The sequence below is a fragment of the Ovis aries genome, chromosome 11 (assembly GCF_016772045.2).
Source record: "Ovis aries strain OAR_USU_Benz2616 breed Rambouillet chromosome 11, ARS-UI_Ramb_v3.0, whole genome shotgun sequence".
In the NCBI taxonomy this organism is placed as follows: domain Eukaryota; kingdom Metazoa; phylum Chordata; class Mammalia; order Artiodactyla; family Bovidae; genus Ovis; species Ovis aries.
Genome location: NC_056064.1, coordinates 52,837,701 through 52,862,281, shown reverse-complemented (window position 1 = coordinate 52,862,281; position 24,581 = coordinate 52,837,701). Strand labels below are relative to the sequence as shown.

Below are 24,581 nucleotides of genomic sequence, written 5' to 3'. Positions count from 1 at the left end.
GCCAGCCTGCGCGCCGCCCCAACCTGGTCCCAGCTTACCCGGCCTTCAGCTGGCCCGGCTACAGGCCAGCGGCGTTGGCGTCTACTCGGCACGGGCCCCGCACACGCACCATCCGGGTCTCCGGCGCCTCACACACGTGTCACGGGGACTCTTAAAGCAGACGCGCCGTGCGGACCGCGCGGCGGAACCCCGAGAGGCCCCTGGCGGCTTTAAGAGGCGGTGCTATCTTCCGCCCTAGTCCCTGGGTCCGCCCACAGTCGCTTGACGCTCCCAATACGTCACCTCCCCCATCTCGCGGCCCCGCCAGCCTACGCGATGACGTAAGCACGCAGAGTCGGAGGCGCCCCACCCTCTCGGCCTGTGCCTAGCAGGTTCCCGCAGAGCACGTGAAGTGCCTGCTTCCGGGTCCGGCGCCCGGGGCGTTCCTTGGGCTGTCTCTAGAGCCGCTCGTTTTCGCCTGCGGTCTCAGCGGTGGCGTGGGGCGTGCACTTGGTCGCACCCTTCAGGGCATTTAGTGACCGAGACACCGATCGGGCGACAAGAGGGTTGCAGGCCCGGTAAAGCCCGAGAGCGGACCGAGAGCTCTTGGGATGAAGAGGTCGGGAGTGATGGCATTTGACCTTCGCTGTCCTGGGCCCTGATCAATTTCCTGACCCCACTCCCTTGCTTCATTTCAGAACCGTCATCCCGTGACAACTGCGTTAAGGTTGTGGTTGAATGTTTGCAAACACGTTTCTCTTTTTCGTATTTTAAAAAATCCTTTTCACCTGAATCCTCTTGGTTGCCACCCATCCTGGTCTCCAGGACAGGTGGAGATAGTGTGATCCTAACCTCCAAATACTTAACGGAAGCAAAGGAATATTGTTACTCCACAGTAAACGACTTTTTCCAAAAGGCAGCCCTGGAGTACGCAACCCAATCTGCTGTGTCTTTGAGAGACAAACGTGAAAGGCAGGATGGATGGTACTGGATGAAGCAACTAGAAGCCTTGAGCTAGTTGCCATGCTCCTTCCCGCCCAGTCCTTCAGGCGGAGGTGGGTGGGGCTGGCGGTGGAAAGAGAATGGATGTAATTGGGACAAAATTCACCTGTAGTTATCACTTGGGGAGGGGGTGATGTTTTTTTGAAAAAGCGAACAAACGTAAGCTGGCAAGAGCCTGAGGTTGAGCTCTGCGCTGTCTGTGAGAATCCTCAACTACAGATTCAGATTGGAATTTGTCACTGAGTCTATTCTGTGCCCTAAAACAGTGATTCAGACAAAGATTGTTTTCACTAATCCAAGCCTGATACAGTGTATAAATGAGTGATGAAAAGCAGGAGACAGGTGGTCAGAGAGCTAGTAACTAGCCAGAGAATGAGGAGACCTCAGTTTTATCCCAGCTCTGTGCTAATTAGTAGGTTGCTTTGGAGACTAAACTAACCCAGACCTCCATGTGATCATCTATGAAATAAGGATAACCTTCAGGGACATCCCTGGTGGCCCAGTGGTTAAGAATCCGCCTTCCAGTTCAGGGGACGTGGGTTCTATCCCTGGTCTGGGAACCAAGATCCCACATGCTGCAGAGCAGCTAGTGTGTCACCTCCACAACTAGACAGAAGACAGAATGCTGCAGCTGAGGCCCAACACAGCCATAAATAAACATTTTTTAAAAAACATAAAAAATAAAAAAAAATAAAGATAATCTTCAGCAGGTCTTTAATTCTAATAACAATACCAATGACATCTGCTCCTGTTAACTGAGTTCATATTATGTGCCAGAGACCAAACTGGCCACTTACCCACACTATCTGATTTAATCCTCATGGCAACCCTACAGAAAGATACCATGCCCATTTTACAGATGAAAATACTGAGCCTGCAGCATCCCAGCAAGCAAGTGGTGGTTTAAACCCAGGTTTCTCAGGCTCCTAGTTCACACCTTTAGCTCAGGCCCTCAGAGGTAACCCCCAGATTTTTCTGAAATGACAAACCTGTTGTCTGAAAGGCCCACATGCTGCTTTAGAATGTGATGTGAGACCTGGCAATTGGGAGGAACCTTTGGCCACACACATTTCCACCCTACTCCCCTTTCAAATACCCTCCTAGAAGCCTTGTGAGTGAAATCTAGAGGTGCGTTCACATGGCCAATATGAAAGTCTTTCCTAAAATGCTCAATCTCAAAGGTCACCAGAGAAATGCAAATTAAAACCACAGTGAGCTAGCATTCCACACTCTCTGGAACTGCTGGAAACTAAAAGACTACACGTTGAAGAGAATATGGAGTAGATAGATTGTAAAACTGCAGGGATTGGAAAATGATGCAACCGTTTGGGAAAATAATTTGAACGATTCTTTTATGAAACATACTTGCCCTATGAGCACATCTATTGCTGTCGCCACGGCAACTGAACTACTGCCTATAGACTGGTAAATTCCCAAGGTGCAGACCTCCCCCGCCCTTATCCAGTTCCTTCTGGACACCTCCGGTGAAGGGCTCATGACCGTCTTGAAACTCATCATGCCCAGAAACGGATGCTCCCCATGCTCCGCTAAGCTTCCTGGCCTTTCTGCCTTGTTGCCCGCTTGGCCTGGTGTGCTGGAGTTCAGACCAAATCCTTGCCCTTTTCAGCTGTTTTCCCGGTGAGTCTGGCCACATGGGGGCACTGATGAGACTGGCACTGGCTTTCTGGCAGTGGCTTTGGCGGCATCCAGGGAGGCACGCTGCGGTTGCAGCCTCCCACCTGTCCTCTCCCTGGGCTGTGATGGGGCAGCCTCCTGCCTCTTCCCCTCCAACCTCGAGGTGCTAACAGCTTCCTGCTGTTCCCTTGGCTTCTCAGAGAATTTCTTCCATCAGAATGTAACCAGTCCCTGCCTCAATCCCTGCTGTTTTAAAAGCTGTGCAGAGTGGTTTGGGGGTTCCTGGTTGGAGTTGGACTGATGCAGACTGTAACCCCAACATCCACCTGACTGGCTAGCATCCTGGGTTCCCCTCTCTCCCTCACCCCCATGTAAATTCTTGATGAATTTTGCTAATTTTACTTTACAAAGATTTCCTCAAGCCATTCCCTCCACTCTATCCAACTGCCCAAGGAAAGCCACTGTCTGCTTTCCCCTACTTTACTGGATTATAGCTGAGTCCATTGCTCAAACTGCCAAACAGAATGATATACTTCAAAGGCCTACCCAGCCCATTTCACTCCTGTCTTAAATCCTTTCCTGAAACTCCCTGCCATGCCCCAGCCCTGCTGAAAGGAGAACCAAGCTTCTTAGCATGGTCTCTAATAGCCTGGGGATGGGGGTGGGGGCTGGCTCCTGCCTGCCTTTCCCCCTCCTCTCCAGCCACTCCCTCCCTTGGATCCTTCAGCAGGTGTTCAGTCACTAAGTCATGTCTGACTCTCTGTGACCCCACAGGCTGCAGCACACCAGGCTGCTCTGTCCTTCACTATCTCCTGGAGTTTGCCCAAACTCATGTCCATTGAGTCAATGATGCCATCCAACCATCTCCTCCTCTGTCGCTCCCTTCTCCTCCTGCCCTCACTCTTTCCCAGCATCAGGGTCCTTTCCAATGAGTCAGTTCATAACATCAGGTGGCCATCAGGTGGCCAAAGTATCAGCTACAGCATCAGTCCTTCCAAAGAATATTCGGGGTTGATTTCCTTCAGTAGAGCTAGTCTCCCCCCCCACCGCCCCCGCACTGCACCAGGCCCCAGTCAGGCCATCTCTACTCCAGGCTCAGGCTGGTCTTTGGCCTAAAATTCCCTTGCCTGCCTGTCCTTCAACCACCTCCTTCAGCACCACCTTCTCCGAAAAGTCTTTCTGGAGTCCCCCCCATCCCTGTCATTCAGTTGGTGCTGCATTTGGCTGGCAGAACATTCCACTTATACATTCAGCTGGAAATTTTCTGGATTTCTCTTCCCTTCCCCACCATGCCTTATTTCATCTGTGTGTCCCTGGGCCTGGTGCACAAAGGTACAGTGGATAAATGTGAAATCCAACTAAATGGCAAATGCTAGAGATGAGATAACTGAATAATCTCTAAATCCTGAAGGAGGAAACCAGAGAAACACTGATGATGAAAGAATGAAGTATGCTCAGTTAAAAAAGAAACAAAAAACTGTAGCTGAAATGGATCTAACTAGAACTTACCTTTTTTTAAAAAAAAGGCATCCCTGTGGCTCAGTTGGGATCTCAAAGAGTCGGACACGACTAAGCAACTGGACTGAACTGAACTGTGGCTCAGCTGATAAAGAATATGCCTGCAATGCAGGAGACCTGGGTTCGATCCCTGGGTTGGGAAGATCCCCTGGAGAAGGGAAAGACTACCCACTTCAGTATTCTGGCCTGGAGAATTCCATGGACTGTATATAGTCCATGGGGTTGCAAAGAGTGAGCGACTTTCACTTTCACTTTAAAAAAAGAGGTGGGTTAACAAATTAACAGTATTGTTGCCCAGAAGTCACCTGGGGGTTCCTTACCTTGGAGGTTGAGGTAAAAGGGACAAGATGCTCCCCACCCCTCCACCGCCCCCCCATTTCACAGCCTGTAGATGACCAAAGATTTATGCTAATTTATGGAAATATCTACATCACATTTCTAATTGTAAATTAATCCCTGTTTCTTTTACATCAGTCATTGTTAAGTTTTGGTTCCTATGAGCTGCTCCTGCTGGGCCTACACAACCCTTACAATTTCCAGTTTCTAGAATCTGCCAGATTAGATCTAAATCCGGTCTGGTTGAATTCACCAAGGAAAAGCCATGTGGCAGAGCTCCCAGAGTTTTGCTTTGGGCCTTCTTTCCCCTGCATGCAGATATCCTTCAATGGAACTGGGCCGGTGTTTGGTGGTTTGGCCAAAAAGTAGCCGATGGGCCTTAAATCCCTGTGCTGGCCGTGGCCACACGCTTGCCTCCTCCTTCCCTTCCCAGGCAAAGCTTCCTCTCTAAGAAAACTCATCCTGGAACTTCCCTGGTGGTCCCGTGGCTAAGACCCCAGACTCTCAATGAAGGGGGAGCCCAGGTTCGCTCCCTGGTTGAGGAACTAGATTCCACGGGCCACAATTAAAGATCCTGCGTGCCACAATGAAGACTCAATGCAGATAAATAAGTAAAATGGAAAATTCACCCAGAGTCAGTGCCACGGGGGTGTATTCTCCCTAGGTGTTTGGGAGTCGCTTCCCTCACTGCCAATACTGAAATCCCCAGTCCCCACAGCTTTCATCACGCCTCCCCCTCCTCTCTGCAAAGCCACCTCTCTTTCCCAAACTCTCCCACAAGGTCTCATCCAACCGAGTGTTGCTCCTGCTGGTGGGTCAGGCCTGGTCCGCTCCCTTCCTCCTCGGGTGGCTCTGGTTATTCTTTGTAGCACAGTGGTCCTTTGCGTGGCTCTGTTACTTTTCTCAAAGCACTGTGTACATCTGTTTGGCCTCAGGACTAGATTGCATACACTTTTCAGGATTGTTCAAGACACCACCTTGCTTGCAGGCCCTTACTCCCAGCACTGCCCAGGGAACATATGGTAGGCCCGCCTAGACTTCTCCATGCCCTCTGGGCTTACTTGGGAAGCAGGTGGGTGGAGACAGAGGGGCCGTGGGCAGAAGCTGCGTGTTGAATGGTGCTGAATGGCTGAATGGTGACTCAGTCCGTCCAGGGCCTTGGGAGGAGGCAGTAGGGGTCACCCCCAAGCCAAAGAGTCTGAGAATCTGTGGTGCCTCCTTCCCTCCTCCTTCTGGCTGAAAACAGAGGACTCTCTGCAAGGTGGTGGAGGACACCACGGGAAAGAGTCCAGGTTCCAAATCGGCCGTGGAGGAAGTCCTCCAAACGTCTCCATTGGTCTTGGCAGGAAATAAACTCCTTTGTGTTAGTCCCTGGGTTTCTGGGGTCATTTGCTCTGGCATCCAGAGCTGCCTTAGCTGCTACGCCTTTGCTCCCAGACCACAGGGCGAGGCTTTTGGGTCTCAGGGTTGTGGGAGTGCCACATCTGAGGATGAGCCCTAGCACCTGGGAATTCAGCATGGGGTGACGGGTGATATTCCTCGTGTGGTTGGAAGATGTCCCATAATGACAGGGCGACCCTGCATCACAGTTTCCCAGGACAGGCGGCTGGACACCTACTGGCCCCACTAATTGTTCACAGCACCCCCTTTCTCTGTCAAAAGTGTCCTGGTTTGGAAGATGCAGAATACAGAGATGAATTTCCCAGATCACTGAACTTTATCCTTTAAGTTTGGAAATTACAACTCACAACAAGGCATCTTGATGTGATCAAGTGTCCTCACTGAGACTCGGATTTTGCTGTCATCGTTGCTGCAAAATTCATAAATAAAAGAGAGAAATTTGCCTTTGTTCTGGAAACAAACACATTAAAAACAAACCACTCACTACAAGGCCCTTCCTAGAAATGGAAGGCACAGCCAAGAATAAATAAATAAAATTATTTTTTAAGAGTTCTTCAAGCTCTGCTCGCTTGGTTTGATTTTAAGTTAGATCTGATAAACATGTCCAGGAATAATTTAAGGGGGGGCGGGGAGAAAATATCTGAAGGGTTTTCACCAGCCTGGGTGGCTCCCCTACCCCCTTCCTACCCTCCGGCCCCAACCCTCATCCTAAACTGGGTCCTGCAGAGGCTTCTGTGTTTCTACTTTGAACCCACACGTGTCTGCTGTGGGTTCCGACCCGAGCGCCAGGCTGTCCTCAGTTGCCCCCAATGCTTTTCTTTCACAGAATGGGCAAAGCTGAGGTGGGGGAACAGTGGTGTCTGGTAGGATCCCTAACTATCTGCTTACCCCATATGTGGGTCTTTAGACGGACTGAAAACTGTTTGCGAAGATCAAGAAAAGGGAAGATTGTTCAAACTGGATCACGGATGCGTGGAGTTTATGACGTCATTCTCTGCATTTCTGTATGTGTTTGCAAATTTCCATAAGAAGTGCTTTTTAAAAAGTTACATTTGACCTAAATACATAAAATAAACGAAATGGTTGTGTCTAGACCCCAAATGTGCCCTACAGGTCAGAACGGGCACCAATGCCAAGGAGGGAGAGGGCAAGGAGGGGACCTGTAAACATGGGACTTGAGGGAGCGACTGCAATGTATGGATCTTATTTGGATCCTGATTCAAAGCAACAAACTGTAAAAAAGCATTTATGAGACCATCAGAGGTGTCTGAACACCAACTAGTCCATGACATTCATGAATTATAATTATGTTCTCTTGGTGTGATTTAAGTATTTTGGAAAGGTTTTAAAAATAGTTTGGTTTTTTTTAGAGATACATAATGAAAACAGACAAAACTGACATTTAGAAACCTCCTGATAACCTTGGGCAGGGTGGTTGGGCAAGTAGGTACAGAGAAAGAAAGCAGTGGGTTGATGGTGGGAGAGGCAAGATGGACGCAGGTCTGTTTGTGTGCATGGCGTGTGTGTCTAAGATATGTTCCACAAAAGAAAGGGACATGTATGTACCAAATGAAGGGACCCTGTCCTGCCTCTTGGCCAATTTAAGAAACCACATTCACTGTCGTCTGCCACATCCCATGTAGACCTCCAAGGCCCCAGGCCTGTTTCTCAGGAGATAAACCAACCCACAGGCTTCCCTGGTGGCTCAGTGGTAGAGAATCTGCCTGCCAATGCAGGAGACGCAGGTTCCATCCCTGGGTCGGGAAGATGCCCCTGGAGAAAGGAATGGCTACCTACTCCAGTATTCTTGCCTGGAGAATCCCATGGACAGAGGAGCCTGGTGGGCTACAGTCCATGGGGTCCCAAAAGAGTCAGACATGAGTTAGACAACAGACCAACCCCCACCCTCCCGTTCGGAACGTCGGAAATGACCACATGGAGACAGCCAGCGTTCTCACTGATAATACTGTTTATTGTCCATGGACCGAGCGGTCACTTGAGAATGAAACAAAGCATCGGAGACATGCGCTGTCTGCTTGTCGACTTTCAACAACTCTCACGTGTTCCCAGCACAGGAAGGTCTCAAGACTTCATATTCCAGCAAAATCACATTGCCCCAAAATTGAAAAAACAAACAAACGAAAAAAAAAAAAATCCAAACAAAAACGAACAAGATCAACAAAGCTTTAAATTACGGCGGCAGGTCCGATATTTCTTAATACTTATCAAGCAAAGATTTGGAAATAACTACAATGTAAACTTTATTTTAAATATTTTGAGTCGCTTGCAGAAGACAAGAATAGAGGGAGGAAAGAGCAGTGCTTAGAACATAACATATAAATTAATGCCAAATGCAGAGCCTTCTTAAACTATATATATATGGCAATTATTGACTGTGAGGGTATTTGAGTGGCTTCTTGGCCACCACTGTGTTCTTCATCTTGACTTTTTTTTTTCCTGCTCAGCATGGCTACAAGACCAAAGTGTGGGGATTGAATATAAAGGCCATCTTTTAGAACCAAGCTACACAAAGACTCTTTGCTTTGTAATAATTGGAACCAGAGAACAAAAAATAGGGGACAGAAAAGCAATGATACTCAAAGAACGGAAGGAAAGGTCTGAAGGAATCACCGTCACAGGCTAGCTACCATGCCATTTCCACTCTGGATCCAAAGCTCCCACGATGCAGAAACCTTTGGGAATGACCCCTATCGAGGGTAATAGCACAAGAATGATAACAACTGATGTCAGAAACAAACCAAAACATTAAAAAAAAAAAATCAGCAGAAACAGGAGTAAATGTTACATATGATAACACCGTACAGGAAGCAGACGGGGGTGGGGTGTTATAGCGACTGGAGGGTCTGGTGTTCTTATATATACTGGAATCACATGGACTGGTCCATTATGACATCTTACAAACTTTCTATCACTGCACAACATGAAGATGCCCTTGGAGCGGGCCTAATTCCTGGAGAGTCCCCTAGTCTGCCCTAGAAAGGGGGTCATCAAAATCTGTGCTGACCAGGCCCCTGGGTGGGCATGCGGGCTGCACGCCACGGCGGGGGGAGGGTCAGGAGTCTTAGAGGTGCTTTGGGGCCACCGCAGAATAGAGAAGGCTTAGAAGATGACTTTGGAAGAACTCTGCAGAATGACTGCTCCTGGGCCAACAGCCTCCAGTTTCACTGTGTGTGTGTTTGCATAGCGTGCGTGATAAACTCAGGGCAGTTGACCTTTACAACACACGTGGGGAGAAAAAGGAGATTATCTTTACTGTCACTGAGAAATTTCTGCCTCCGTTAACCCCCGATTTACTGGCATAAGGAAACTACCTTTAGGGAACAGCTAGGCTCCTTAGCTCCCTATAAAACTTCTTACTTGGAGATCTTTGTAATATAAGAAACATAAGCAGAGGAGGGCGGGCACACGGGTAAATTTGGGTTCACCTGTTCTCCAAGACTTCATCTTCAGCAGAATGAGATGCCTCTTAAAGCCGGCCACAGTGTTCTGGAGGCCCAGAAAAGCCATGAGCGCTTTACTGACACCACCTCCCCACCAAAATTCATCCTTCCCAAGGGAGGACTTCATTCTGCGCTTCGCTGACTTCACTCTGGGGAACCCCTGCACTCCCGGGGCACACTGACAAGTCAGTCTTCCAGGGAGCTCACACTGTTAAAACTCTGGCACCTGCTTGAGGGGCTCTGAGGTGTGTTGGGGGACAGGGCAGGACCCAGCTTTTGACGTCTTCAAGATGTGCCAGACAGCAGGGGGAGTTCATGCCACCAGCCACACAGAACCCCTTGCAAAGCCAATTCATGTCCCTCCACCTGGGTGCCCGAGGCCAGAAAGAGGAGGGTGCAAGAGGGGCCTTAGCAGCTCAGGAATGAACTCTAGGGGCAGCCAGGCCTCCCTGCCAAACATCTGCACCAGGGCATGATGTCATAGACTCCCTCAAGAGCAGGGGCGGGTCCTGTGGGCAGGGGATGGGACCGAAAGGACTTGGCTGGAGCTGATGCCTGCGGCCCTCACGTCTCTACGAGGCCAGGGAGGGAGGCTCCTGCTGGAATCCTGCAGATTAATATGATTAACTGGGGATCCTTCAAGAGCAAGCCACTGGTCCAGGGCTGCTCCCGGAAGTCAGACGCTTGGAGTCCATGGTGGGCGTGGGGGAGACAGGGGGTGCACAGGGACCACCACCCCAGGGCCAGAGGTGTGGAAACTGCAGGAACTGAGAGACATGCCCCTCTCAAGATGAAAGGGACCTGGTAGGCCTGCTACACAGTCTGGCAACGACCCTCGAAAGTTCCTGCAAAATGTACATTTCCAGGCTCTGCCCTGACCAGGCTTGGGGACCCCAACTGCTGTCTGCTCAGCATTTGTGACAGTGCCAGGGCTGGGCCCAGGAGGGACACCTGTGCGTCCGGCCCCTGCCTGCACCCAGGGACGGGAGACTGAGACGCACGGTGCCCAGGCTGGCGGATGGGGTGTGGGACCCATCTCTGCCTCCAGACCCACAGCTGTGTGTTTAAAAGGAAGATGGGGGTGGAGAGGAGAATCACACTAACTTAAAGCCACTTGGATGACTGTTTTTATTCATGCTGTTTCCAGGAAGGGATGTCGGAGCTGGACCAGTCTGAACTCTCGGACACTGTCAATTGGCCCCAGGAGTGCTGGCGGCCTGCTTACGGGTCCTCGATGTCCAGAAACTCCTGCTTGGGGGGTGCTGCCCCGCGGTACCAGGCGCAGGAGCCGTCGCTTCTCTTGATGCAGGCGAAGAACTTGGCCTGATGTCCGTTGATGTTCTTCTCCGTGACCCAGTCCATCCAGAGGCACTCGTCCGGGGAGGAGATGTAGCATGGGATCATGGGGCAGCGCGTGATCTAGGAAGGGGGACACGAGATGGATTCAGCTGGGGACCGAGGCCATCCAGGGGGCATCTCCAGAACCTGGCCTTCACCCGGGGAAGGTGTCCAGGGGTAATGTGCAGAATGGATGACCAGGTAAGTGCAGCAGGCAAGGAGGGATGGAGCTGCTCCACCAGCAGGCTTTCCTGAGCTCCAAACTCTCCAAATGGCAGCAGGCAGCCTGTCCACGATAGGACAGAAACCTTTCTGTACCCCCCAACCACCAAGCACGCCCTCTCCTTTGGGCCATCTGGTTTACCTTCTCTGAGCACAACAAACTAGCTTCAGCTTAGTCCCACCTTCCAGAGAGTATAACAGTAACAACAATAAAGGGACTTGAGAGACTTCCCTTGTGAGCCAGCGGTTAAGACTCTGCACGTCCACGGCAGACGGCATGAGTTCAATCCCTGGTCAGGGAACTAAGATTCACATGCCCCATGGCACACCCAATAATACGGAAGTGGACGTCTCAGAATATATGAATAAAACAAAAAACAATGAAGAGTTTTGACTATCAGACAGGTTCAACTTGAGTAAAAAGAACAGCATCTTGCTCCTAAGCACACGGATGCATCGAGGGGATCAGCAAGGATTAACAGCATCTTGGCAAAAGAACCTGAGTTCACAGGAGGGTGCAAACCTTCAGGCTGCTCAAAGAAAAAGGCAGAACTTGCTTCTTTTTTTTAACTTCACCTTAGGCACAGGGGAGTTTGCTAGACTTACAAGTAGTTGTGAGTCAGAATTCACCCTGTGAACGAGCTAAGGGGTGGGCTTTCGAGGATCTACCAGGATGGGCAGGAAGGCCACACAAGCAGTGTGAACCGGCACAGGCCAATCTCTGGGCCACACTGGGCCCAGACTCACACCCTGTGTTGGGGTTGGGGGAGGGGCGGCGGGGACCGAGGGATGTTAGGAGACAACAAAATGGAACCCTGGGGGCCACGGAGATCTCACCATCTGTGGCTGCATCTAAGCATTAGCACTGCTGTCACTGCGCTTGGCACCGCCTCTGGGGTGCTTTCAAGAAGAAAGGCAGGGACTTCAGGGGTTTTCATCACACAGACCCCATATTTACATGGACCCATGCGTGGAAATGGCTGGTACACTGGCCAAACCATAACACCTGGGATGTTCTTTCACAAGTCACACCAAGTCTCTGCACTTGTACGTTTGTAGAAAGACACTCCTAAGGCCCATGTTCTGCCCACAAAACTCCTCCTGCTAGAAGGCTCCCTTCCTAGAAGCTACAGCCCACGTGGTTGGATTCCCCTTAACTCCCCAAAGTCCCTGGCCGGACACCCTCACTTGTGGGCAGACCACGCCTCCCCAGAGCCCTGTCCTAAGTTAGGACCCTGTGGATTGAGAGGCCCTGGCAAAGTCTGGGACCAAACCCCCACAGTCCGCCTGGAGGAGGTGGTGGCGACTTACCTTGCACTCACAGCCCATCTGGTACCTGTGGTTCAGGCTCTTCTTCTGGGTGGCGCTCAGGGTGTCCCAGGGCACGATGAAGTCACAGAGGGTGATATGCATATTGCCATTCCCCTCGGCCTTCCCTGAGGAGACAGGGGTCACCAAGCTCAGAACGAAATTACCGGTTCTTCTCTTTTTCCTGCATCTGGATGAGGCTCAGGCATGGGGAGGGTTAGTTCTGACAGTACCCTGAGGCACAGACTATTTTGTGTCCCCTCCAAAACTCTGAGGTTAAAGCCCTGACCCCTAGCACCTTAGGATGTATGACTCTATTGAGAGAGAAGGTCTTTAAAGAATTGATTAAAATGAGGTCATGAGGGTGAGTCTGAATCCAGTAGGTGCCCTTGTAAGAGGAAGAGATTAGGACAACAGACAGACACACAGGGATGACCACTTGAGGACACAGGGAGAAACTGGCCATCTACAAACCACGGAGAGTGGTCTCAGAAGAAACCAACTCTGTCAACATCTGACTCTTGAACTTCCAGTCTCCAAAATCATGAGAAAATACATTTCTACTGCTTAAGGGCTCCAGTCTGTGGTTTTTGTTAGAGTAGCCTGAGCAGACTCATACACCAGGGAATATTTATTCTGAGTATAAGAATGCAAGCTCACTGTAGAAAACTTAAGAAAGTAACTTTTTAAAACGTCTCTCTTTTCATTACCTAGAGCTAACATTCTGATGCATTCCTTCCAATGCTCTTTTATGCACATGTATTCAAGTGAAAAATGTCACTGTTGTATGTAGATTATATTGTTTCCTGTTTTTGTTTTTTTCCCACCAAATATTTATTCACAAGCCTTTCCTCCATTTGATGTTGAACTTGTAATTCTGGGGTGTCCCATTATGAACAATAAGAGCAGAATTTTATAAAATCAGCAATCTGCCCTAAATTCCCTGTATTGGGCGTGATGAGACGCTTGATAACACACTGTTCGCACCTTAGACTCTTAACTCAGCCCCCTTCCTCCCTTTGTGAAGAGTTCTCACTGGTGACAGGCTGGGCATTAGCAGAGCAGAAGAAAAAGACAGACCAGTGTATTCTGGTGAATGACAGGACCTAATGAGGGCCGGGAAGGTTGTCTAAAATCTTGTCCTTCCTGTTACAATGGCACCTTGTCAAGAGACACAGATGCCCAGTGATGACACCGGAGCCTGGCAGAGAGGGACACGCGACTCCCTGAGAGGCAGACAGGAGCCCCGGGCTGCACCCTGGGCATCTTGGCTTGACAAAGCTGCAGCCCGTCCAACTTAATGATCTCAGGCACAGTCCTGGCCACCAACAATCGCTAACAGAAATACAGCTCAGGGAAGTGCTGAGGCAGCTAGCTTATCCACTGCATCCCCGTCAGGAGGAAGTGAAACAGAAACCAGTCATCAGGGGAAAGACACCGGCTTGCCTGAGGCCGCAAGCAGCACCAATGACAGCCTTTGTGCTGGGCAGGTGGCTGGCACCACTCCCCAGGTGTGAATTCTCCTGCTCTTCTTTCTGTCTTAACCACACCTCTAACCTTCAAGCCTTCTATTTTTTTCTTGGACTTGTCTGACATTTCAGGTAAAGAAAAGGATCAAGAAGCAGGAGGACTTCTTGATTGCATTCATTCTGATCCTAATAACTAAAACAAAGATGTATCTGGGTGACCTTAAGCTTCAAAAACAGCCGTAATTTTTTCTAGACCTCATGCTGAAGCTGATGCTCCAATACTTTGGCCACCTGATGCGAACAGCTGACTCACTGGGAAGACCCTGATGTTGGGAAAAACTGAAGGCAGAAGAAGAGGAAGGCGACAGGGGATGAGATGGTTGCACGGCATCACCAATCCAACAAACACGAACTTGGGCACACTCCAGGAGACGGTGAGGGACAGGGAGGCCCGGCGTCTGTGGAGTTGCAAAGAGTTGAACGCAACTTGACAACCCAACACACACACAGAGCCATTTTCTAAAGAGTACAGAATAGACAGGGGGCTAAATGGACAATGGCAAGTAACTCTTTCCTACATCGTGGTTTCTTCTGGCATGGACCTTGCCCGGCCTGGTCATTCAGTAGAGGCAGGCTGAGTACTCATTCCAGTCGCTCCCTCCAAACTTACGTAGCAACTTCCCCTGAATCATGTGACTGGCATCAGCCTCCCACATCACATTGTTCTCTGCCTCTCTTGCATAGCGTGTTCTCGAATCAAGTCACAAGCACAAAGGGTAATGGTTGTGTCTTAATCCTTTTTTTATCCATAGTTCCTTGCACATGATAATGGCTCAGTAAAAGTTTACTGATGATGACATGGTTATTTGTTCTAACAATGTGTTCCAATATCTTTTTTTTTTTTTTTTTGCTGTCTTCCTTTTTAAACCTTTTCACCACCAATTCAAGCTTCCACAGAGAGTGGGGCAAAGGCAGGGCATGGAGATGAAATGCAAATTTTTTCTTTTTAAAAAATTTTGATTTCCTTATTTTGGGCTGTGCTGGATCTTTGTTGCTGTGTGCGGGTTTTCTCTAGTTGCAGCGAGCAGGGACTACTCTCTAGCTGCAGAGAGGGCATGGGCTTCTCATTGCAGTGCTTTCTTCTGTTGCAGAGCACGGGCTTCAAAAGTTGCAGCACGAAGGCTTAGTAGTTGCGGCACACGGGCTTAGCTGCTCTGCAGCATATGGGATCTTCCCGGACCAGGGATAGAACCCATGTCCTCTGCATTGCCAGGCAGATGCTTGACCACCGGACCACCAGGGAAGTCTAAAATTGTGTATTTTCAATGGCCCCAGTTCCCAGTTCCCATGAGCTTTAAATGTCATGTGTAAATGGTGTAGCATCTCAGAATGTTAAGAAGAGACGCCTTTCAGTAGAGATAATTAAGACTTGATTTGGTACGTGAGCATCTGTCTGCCTTGGAAAAAAGCAAAGCCTTTCTTGGACACAGAAAAACAGGAATTAATTAAAATTTGTAACTGAGGGCTGTATGTTTACTTTTCTTTCCGGAGATGAGGACTGGAGAAGAAAATGACAGGGCCGAATCTATAACAGTCCCTGAATACAAGCGTCTCGCGGTGCCAACTCGACATGTGAAGCTGAGTCATCAGCCCAGGAGGAGGTGGGCTGCCCCAGGCTGTGTGGTCACTCGTGGGGCCGCAGCCAGCGCTGGCTGAGTGATTTTCTGTGCCCCGTGATTCTTGGTTAGCCCGTTGTGACTCCAGGAAAACAAGATCTAGATTCTGTGCTTCAGAAAGTAAACACCAGATTGAATCCAGAGCCGCCTCACCGAGCCAGGGAACGAAGCCGGCTTAGAGAGGTTCCTCTGTAATGGGGTGAGTCAGCAGCCAGTGGAAGGGCCTTTTATTAATCTTACGCTCCACGGCCAGTCAGGAAACTAAAATGTGCCCCACGTTGCTTGCTTCCAATGTGAAATGTGTGGTAGCTTAAGACGATAGCTTCTCAGGTGGCACAGGGGTAAAGGATCCCCTTGCTAATACAGGAGACACAGGAGTTGCAGATTTGATCCCTGGGTCGGGAGATCCCTTGGAGAAAGGAATGGCAACCCGCTCCAGTATTCTTGCCTGGAAAATTCCATAGGCAGAGAAGCCTGGCGGACTGCAGCCCACGGGGTCGCAAACAGCAGGACACGACTGAGCATGCTGGCACTAAGGTGACAGGCACACAGTTATCAACTGAGTGCATCTTCAGACATTTTTAGTTTTCCTTAGAAGTGAAGCTACAATTTGGATGCTTTCTGAAGTTTCTGAAATGTATGAGGCCGTTACTCGGGCAATTGTTTTCTCATTCAGCCTGGGGACAGCTGAAGGGGCTGGGGTGTGGGATCAGTTTCACAGGTCACGTACATATTACATGTTAAATAGCCTTTGATGGCAGACATGAACAGCTGAGCTGACACGTGAGTGAAAAGAAATGTTATCAGAGAGTGACTGAAATTATGGGGCTTTCTGCGTTTGACTCACCATGTTCCCTTTGGACATGAAGCCTCTCCCTTTCAGAAAAGGGTCTAAGCACAATGGATGTTCCTATCACATCTCCCAGGAGAAAGAAAAGCAACTACCAGGAAAACAATCATCGCACCGCCCTCCACGCCTGTCCTGGATCCACCTTCTTAGCAGCCCCGTGGTTTCCTCGCACTCCTGTGATAAGCAGGGCAGGATGGGACCCAAGCCCCACGCTCCAGAGAGACCTCGCCAGGGCTCCTGACTGTTGGACATAAGCCCTCTCCCCATCCTGCCCTGGGATCCAGCCAAAGGGCCCTGCGGTCTGGACCACCCATCTCGTGGAATAAAAGAGCAGTGTCACTCTCCTCAGGATCTCTGAGCAAAAGGCAGGTCTGACTGCCTGGGAAGGGCCCCAGAAGATGAAAATCATGCCCAGAGGCCACTGTGCAAGGGGGGTGACTGACCTCGGCTGCTATGGCTAGGCCCTCCTGAGTGTGTGCAGACTGGCTCTTTGGCACCTCTAGAACAAAAGGTCTGCCTTTGACCCAGAGCACGGTAGGTTCTCAGCCCTGGCTGTGCACTGGACTCCCCTGGGGAGCTTTACCAATGCTCTGGGGATGGGAGCCACCCCTACAGATGGTGCTTGAATTGGTCTGGGGAGCTGCCTGGGCATCAGGAATTTTGCAAACTCCCTGTGGAATTCCAAGGAGCAGTGGAGGCGGAGGACCGCTGGGTTAGGCGTCAGGGCAACGAGACTTCTAAACCTGGACCAGTAATGGCGGAAGCCAAGTGTAATAGACCCAAGAGCCGGGCTGTTGTTGTGTGGTTGCTCAGCTGTATAAGACTCTTTTGCAGCCCCATGGACTGTAGCCCAACAGCCTCCTCTGTCCGTGGGGTTTCCTAGGCAAGAATACTGGAGTGGGTTGCCATGCCCTTCTCCAGGGGATCTTCCTGACCCAGGAATCTAACACTGCATTGGAAGACAGATTCTGTACCACTGAGCCACCAAGGGTTATGCTGAAAGTGAAAGTTGCTCAGTCGTGTCTGACTCTTTGCAACCCCCTGGACTTCTCCAGGCCAAAATACAGGAGCAGGTAGCCTTTCCCTTCTCCAGGGGAATCTTCCCAACTCAGGGATCGAACTCAGGTCTCCCACATGGCAGGCGGGTTCTTTATGAGCTGAGCCACCCCAGGGTTAGGCTAGCCAGGGTCTAATTTCTGGCAGCACCATGGCACCACTTCCTGGCAGTGTGACCCCAGCAGGGATGTGTTGAGAAACGTGTAACCAGTAGCTCTCCTAGGATTAAGTGTGTAGAGTTTGAATTCTGTGGTGTCAATACTCCTACACTGGCCAATTTCAAGCTACCAACATGACATAAATCAAAATTTAATCATCGGTCTGAAAGTGAAAGTGGGTTCAGGTATACACCATGGGGCCTGAGCACATGGCTCCATCCTCTACTCCTCACCTATAAAATGAGGTTCGTGATGGGGGTAGTGATGGAACCCACATGAAAAGCATTTGAAGAACATCAGTGCCAGGGCACTCCTATTCCTATTAACGGGAAGCTGGCGGGGCCTGATGTAGAATCCTTTAAGACAGATTCATCTGTGCATGTCTGGAGGCAGATGCTGGCCCAGACCAAAGTTACCTTCCCACCAGGAGCCACCAGCAACAGGATGCGGGCTCTCTCCCTTCTGAATAAGGGCTTCTGCAGCTCTGCAGTTTGGTCATATAGCCCCTAGAGGGCAGTATGGAGACCCAGAGGGATGGCCGAGGCTCTCATTTTAAAGGGTGTTACAGCCAAAATCACTGCAGATGGTAACTGCAGCCATGAAATTAAAAGACATTTGCTCCTTGGAAGAAAAGCTATGACCAACCTAGACAGCATATTAGAAAGCAGAGACACTACTTTGCTGACAAAGGTCCGTCTAGTCAAAGCTATGGTGTTTCCAGTAATCATGTAAGGATGTGAGAGTTGGACTACAAAGAAAGCTGAGCGTCGAAGAACTGATGCTTTTGAATTGAGGTGTTAGAGAAGACTCTTGAGAGTCCCTTTGACTGCAAGGAGATCCAACTAGGCAGTCCTAAAGGAAATCAGCCCTTTAGGATTGATTATTGAATATTCATTGGAAGGACTGATTATTGAATATTCATTGGAAGGACTGATGCTGAAGCTGAAACTCCAATACTTTGGCCACCTGATGTGAAGAACTGACTCATCTGAAAAGACCCTGATGCTGGGAAAGACTGAAGGCAGGAGGAGAAGGGGACAACAACAGAGAATGAGATGGTTGGATGGCATCACCGACTCAATGGACATGAATTTGAGTAAGCTCCGGGAGTTGGTGATGGACAGGGAAGGCTGGTGTGCTAAATCCATAGGGTCGCAAAGAGTCAGATACAAGTGAGTGACTGAACTGATAGCCTGGTGGCTCAGCAGTAAAGAATTCTAATGCCAATGCAGGAGACACAGATTCAGTCCCTGAGTCAGGAAGATCTCCTGGAGAAGAAAATGGCAGCCCACTCCAGTATTCTTGCCTGGGAAATCCCATGGACAGAGGAGCCTGGTGGGCTACAGTCCATGGGGTTGCAAAACAGTCAGACATGACTTAGCAACTAAACAATAGCCTTTAAAAGGACCAAAAAAAAAAAAAAAAAAGGACACAGAAAACTAGAAGCTGTTGATTTGTTAGGGCAATGAGGTCTCTACACCACAGAGGAGGCTGGGCTACTGTGATCTCAGAATCAGATCGTCAGCTCTCTGCATTGTGATTTTTGTCCCTGTTCCCTTCTGTTTAATATTATCTCTCCTGTTGTAAAAACAGTAAGATACTGCAAGTGTGAAATGGTGCAGCCGTTTTGGAAAACAGTTTAGAAGTTCCTCAAATAGGTCCTGCCATTCTATTCCTAGGTAGCTACCCAAGGGAAATGAAAACATATCCAGGCAAAAACACATGTGCTCAGAGCAGCGTTACTCAGTAAATAAAAGGTAGAAACAGCCCCAGTGAAATGCTGAGTGGATAGACAAAATGTAGTAGAGCCATCCAATGGACTATTATTTGGCCATAAAAAGGAGTGAAGTTCTGATACATGTTACAGTAAAACATTAAAAACTTAAAAAAAAAACACTAAAACATTATGCTGGGAGAAGCCAGACACAAAGGACCATATATTACATGAGTCCATTAATAAGAAAGTCCAGAGTAAAGAAATCTAGAGATTAGTGGTAGCTGAGAGCTGGGAATGGGAGGGAGAATGGGAGTTAGAAAGGTAGTAGCTAAATGGTACAAGGTTTCTTTTAGACCATGGTGATGGCTGCACTCTGACCCTTGAATTATACATTCAATAATAAATACACCCTGACCCTTGAATTAATACATTTTAAATAACAGATGCTCAGAATAAGACATTTAAGAAGTTCAGAAGACCCTTTAAAAGAAGGGGAAAAAAGCTCCTTAAATATAATCTCTTTAAATATTTATTTTTATTTAGTTTAGCTATTTGGCTGGGCTGGGTCTTAGTTACAGCACGCAGGATCTTCAATGTTTAGTTGTAGCGTGTGGGATTCAGCTCCTGACCAGGGATCGAACCCAAGCCGCCCTGCATTGGGAGCGCAGAGTCTTAGCCACTGAAGCACCAGGGAAGGCCCCACCTTCACACTTACATCAATTGCAATAAATAAAATTAAAGTCCCAGCTCTTCAGTTGCACCAGCCACAGCCCTCACGTGTTCAGGAGCACACGAACAGCTCGGACATAGGGCATTTCTGGCATCAATGGAGGTTTGGTTAGACCAGTGGGTCTCAACTCGGAGTGATTCTGCTCCCCCCACAGGGCACATTTGGGGATGTGGAAGACCCCACGACTGGGGGGAGGATGTTGCAGCAATCAGCGGGTAGAAGCCACATGTGCACGGGTGCTCATCATCTGACTCTGCGACCCCATGGACCATAAGACCGCCAGGTTCCTCTGTCCAGGGGATTTTCTAGGCAAGAATACTGGAGTAGGTTTCCTACTCCAAGAAGTCACAGATGCAGCTAAGTATTCTCCATGCATAGGACAAGCCTGCCAGCAAAAAATGATCTGATCTCAAATATAGTACTGATTTTGAGAAGCTCTGTTCTGGACCCTGGGGGTGCAAGCTAGCGGGGCAGGCAGAGGAGGCAATGGAAAGAAGTAAAGGGATTTCTGTATCAATTCTGGTCCATGCATAGTAATAAGTGTACCATACTAATGTTGAGATGTTAATAACAGAGAAAGCTGTAGGAAGACCTGAAAGAGCTGGCTATACTGTACGAACCTGCTCAAGTTTTCTGTAAATCTTTAACTGTTCTAAGAAATAAAGTCTAGTAATAATAATAAGAAAAAAAAAAGTCATTTTATGTAAGACTAAAAGAACAAAAACTTTAAAAAGAAATGCAATGATAAAACTGTGGTCTATCCATTCAATGGAATATTATTCAGCCTGAAAAAAGAGGAAATTCTGACATTGCTGCAACATGGCTGACCCTTGAGGACACTGCGCTCAGTGAAATAAGCCCATCACAAAAGGACACATGGGGCTAGATTCCGCTTTTATGATGTCCCTAGAGGAGTCAGATTTCACAGGGACAGAAAGCAGGACTTTGCAGGGGGCTGTGGGAAGGGGAGTTTAATGTGCACAGGGTTTGTTTGGGAAAATGAAAGAGTTCTGAAGATGCATGGTGGCGACGCTTGTGCAACAATGTGGATGTGCTTCGTGCTGCTGAACTAGGCACAGAAAATTGGCTAAAATGGTAAACTTTATGCTGTGTGTATTTTATCACAATAAATGAAAGAGGGATACGATGAACAAAGGAACAGACAAGTAGCACACACAATAATATTAAGAGATTTAAAACAAGGTTCTGGGACTTCTCCAGCGGTTCAGTGACTAAGGCTCCAAGCTCCCAATGCAGGGGGGCCTGGGTTCGATCCCTGGTCAGGGAACTAGCTCCCACATGCCGGAGCGAGGAGTCCCTCTGCCTCAACTAAAGATCTCATGTGCTGCAACGAAGATTAAAGATCCTGCATGGTCACGACTAAGACCTGGCACAGTCGGATAAATAAAAAACTACTTAAGAAAATGACGAGGTTTCAACTCTGCCGTCCGCCTCTTGCCCAGCCTTGAGCACTTCCAGCCTCTCATCTCTGTGTCCACCTGACCTCAGATTTCCTATGAATACTGGTTTACTCTATTCTTTCTCTTAAGTCACATTAGTTCCACTATTCGAACAAGGGGAATGTGGAGGACGGTTGAAAATTCATCAGTCCTCCGATGGGAAAAAGCAGGGAATCCTCGAGACCTCTGAGTAGCACCGTGTGTATCATACGTGTCGTCAAGGCTCTGGTTCACCTCCAGCCGCCCCACCTCCGCTCCCCTGGACGCCCTCGAAGAGCAGCCCACACCCATATCCGCCTACACACCTGCAATGAGATACTCCTTCTTTCCTCCAATGTCCAGCGAGACCCCGCACACGGCAGAGGAGGGGGCTGTGTAGATAAACTCTATGTCCTGGTCAGGTCCCTTGAACATCTGGAAAAAGGAGGATGAGGAACGTAAGTGAACGTGGGCGGCACAGCCAGGAATCCGGATGCCTCCCTGAACACATGCCCCGACCTGCACCTGGGGTACTGCCAGCACGGAAAGGGGATGGGGACACACCAGTCAAACAGGCTGGAAGACGACAATTCCTAACGCACAGGGTTCTTCGGGGTTGCTGTGATTCACTGCCTAGGGTGGCAGTTGTTACCAGGCTGGGGATGACCTGGTCATCCAGAAGGACCCGCCTCAGACACACCTGCCTTCCCAACCACGTGTGAGGTCATCACAGAATCTCCGGGGAGGGGCTTGGATACCTCCAGGTGATTCTGACCCACCACGGAGGGCAGCCACTTTTGTCTCTTTCCAGGAATTCTGATCAAGTACTGGCTACTTGATGCCAGAGCAGAGAGGCACCTCTTAATTAGGAGGTAACTCTCTGGGCAAGAGGAGTTCAACTTGCGATTTCCTTAGAGCCCCTTGGGAACAGACCTGGTGCTCAGGAGAAGGGGGGCATTGTTCCAGCAGGAAGTGAGAAAGCCCCAGCCAGGGGGTTCCTGCTGCCCCACCAGGGACAGTGACAGGCGGGGACGTGAGCGTGGGCTGAGAACTGCCCTCCACTCCGGTTTTAGGGGTGCAGCTCACTCGCAGCCGGGTGAGTGGGGGTGGGGGTAATGGAAAGGGGAGGGCACACATGTCCAGGACCAACACAACACAGGCGGCCACACAGCACCGTGGGACACACACAACTGAGGCTCCACAGTTCCACATGAACCGCATCAGGATTCCTGCTGCGTGGTTAAACCCAGGTTAATGCTATTGTTTGGTTTCGGCGGAGGGGAGAGCTTCAAGAAGCAAACCCAAATGGCACAGGGTCATCCCAATGTCACAATGAACCAGCTTTGCAAGAGCTATACCCCAACCCATGCCAAGAAAGGTTATGAATGACGTCTGTCACCAAAGGGCTGAAAGTGCTGCCTTGGTGTGAACACCTCCCTTTTCCTAACCCCACAGTGGGTCATTAGAGCGGAGATACTGTCTTAACGGCTTCATAAATAGAGACGCTGGCACTGAGACCAGGGCACCCCTTTAAATGACACAGACATAATGATTAAGCATTTCGCTGACCTTTTGGTAACATGTATTTTCTATTTTTATAACAATATGGATGGCCACAATGACTAACCAGGTCACAAAGCTATCTCTCCAGCTACAGCCTACAATCTTCTTCCCTCTTACAGGCCAAGTTTTGTTGTTGTTCAGTTGCTAAGTCATGTCTGACTCTTTGGGACCCCGTGGACTACAGCAAGCCAGGCTCTGCTGTCCTTTACTATCTCCCCAAGTTTGCTCAAAATCACGTCCATTAAGTGGGTGATGCCATCTAACCATCTTGTCCTCTGCCACCAATTCCTCCTTTTGCCTTTGATCTTTCCAGTATCACAGTCTTTTCCGTTACTTACTGTCAACAATAACCTTCCATTAGCGCCAGTCCTGTCCTCCCAGCCTCCCCCGTGTCTTCCCTCCCTCCCTCCCAAACAAGGGCTCCTTGCCATATGACCTTGAACACAACCCACATTCTGAAAAACTGACAAATACCAGTCACCTCCCCCTGGGTCTACAGCTCTCAATGCCTCTGGTCCTACCCGGCCTGGCAAAGCATCTTCTCCATCACCGGCTGGGCTGCCAAGTCCATTTCTTCCCTAACTCCCCTCTCTTAGGTAATGTCCCAGCACACCTCTCCATAGGAGCCGGCCTCTCTCCAAATCCTCACCCCTCTTGAAAGTAAAGCTAACCAGGCAAGACTGGAGCCCACTCGCACTTTGGGGGAATTAGGTCATTTGCCCTGTTAGTTGTGGGCTCCCAGAAACCATGGCCAAGTTCCCACTGCCTTTTGAACCCACCCACCATGGAAGAGGCGGGGAGGCACTCATGGAATGTTCCACAGAAGCTGTGAAGTTGGTGACTTAACGCTGAAGCTCTGCCACTGATTTATAGCCACCAGAGTGAAGATAACACATTTCTGGAAGAACTGAGCCGATGGGAACACACCATGTGCACACAGGTTCTCTGGCATTTACAGATTAAGGAGAATCAGATCCACCTGCAGCTTGATGCCCCTGCTCCTCACCGTCCGCCCCACGCGTGGCTGGGCCAGTTCTAGGGACCTAGAGGCGCACTGAGACAGCGGGACACCCTGCCACACTCCCAAACCTCCCACGGCTCTGCTGGACACAGCAACCCCAGGACGGCCACCGTTACCTTTATCTGCTTGATCTCATACTGAATCCGCTTGATGGGGTTGCCATAGATGTCGTTGCCAGAGTCCACCTCCTTCTTACTGACCGCTTTGGCCCTGATCACTGTGAAACAAAGATGCAAAGGTGAGCAGAGTCCCCCGCAAGACCGTCCTGGCTCCGAGGTTGAGGGGATTTGGGCGGAGTTGGCAGCAGGGAGGCGGGAGGCAAGGGCAGGCAATCCCAGCCTGGGCACAGCACTGGACTCCATCCAGAAGGGGCAGACCAGGAGTGACACCAGAGCCCTCTGCTGACAGGACCCCAGAGCAGCTCTTGTCCCTCAAGACCAGGGGGTGGCGGAGGCCATCACTGATTTGATCAAGGATCACTGTGGATCTCATACATTGGGACTCTGGGGCTTTTTTCCCTTTCTCTCCAATGTGTATGTATCAGTGGCTGGGAGAGCAGATGAGCACACTGACTGGCCGGCCATCCTGATCGTGCAGTTAAGGATGGTGAGAGCCCCACCCCGCCCGCCTCCTCCCATAGCCTACAGTCAGTCAGGCTTTTTCAGGCTGAAGGTAGAGGGGGAGTTACCTTCCTGCAAGAGG

General features: G+C 49.7%; 2 protein-coding genes across 10 annotated transcripts in view; both read right to left on the bottom strand.

The window, feature by feature from the left end:
- The window catches only part of USP36 (ubiquitin specific peptidase 36), a 32,312-nt gene extending 32,229 nt beyond the window's left edge, over positions 1-83 (bottom strand). For all 7 annotated transcript variants that reach the window (XM_042256266.2, XM_042256265.2, XM_027974206.3 and 4 more), the window contains exon 1: positions 39-83. The gene's annotated coding sequence lies outside the window, so the exon portion shown is untranslated. The remainder of the gene's footprint in view (positions 1-38) is intronic.
- A 7,739-nt stretch (positions 84-7,822) lies between these two features.
- Positions 7,823-24,581, bottom strand: part of TIMP2 (TIMP metallopeptidase inhibitor 2) — an 86,520-nt gene continuing 69,761 nt past the window's right edge. For 2 of the 3 annotated variants that reach the window (XM_060394675.1, XM_060394676.1), the window contains 4 exons: positions 23,996-24,096; positions 21,622-21,730; positions 12,204-12,328; positions 7,823-10,751 (listed from right to left, as the gene is read on the bottom strand). In XM_060394675.1, the coding sequence (XP_060250658.1) occupies positions 10,554-10,751; positions 12,204-12,328; positions 21,622-21,730; positions 23,996-24,096 (533 nt within the window). In that variant the 3' untranslated portion in view covers positions 7,823-10,553. The remainder of the gene's footprint in view (positions 10,752-12,203; positions 12,329-21,621; positions 21,731-23,995; positions 24,097-24,581) is intronic. The other variant, NM_001166186.1, reaches the window with a different exon arrangement.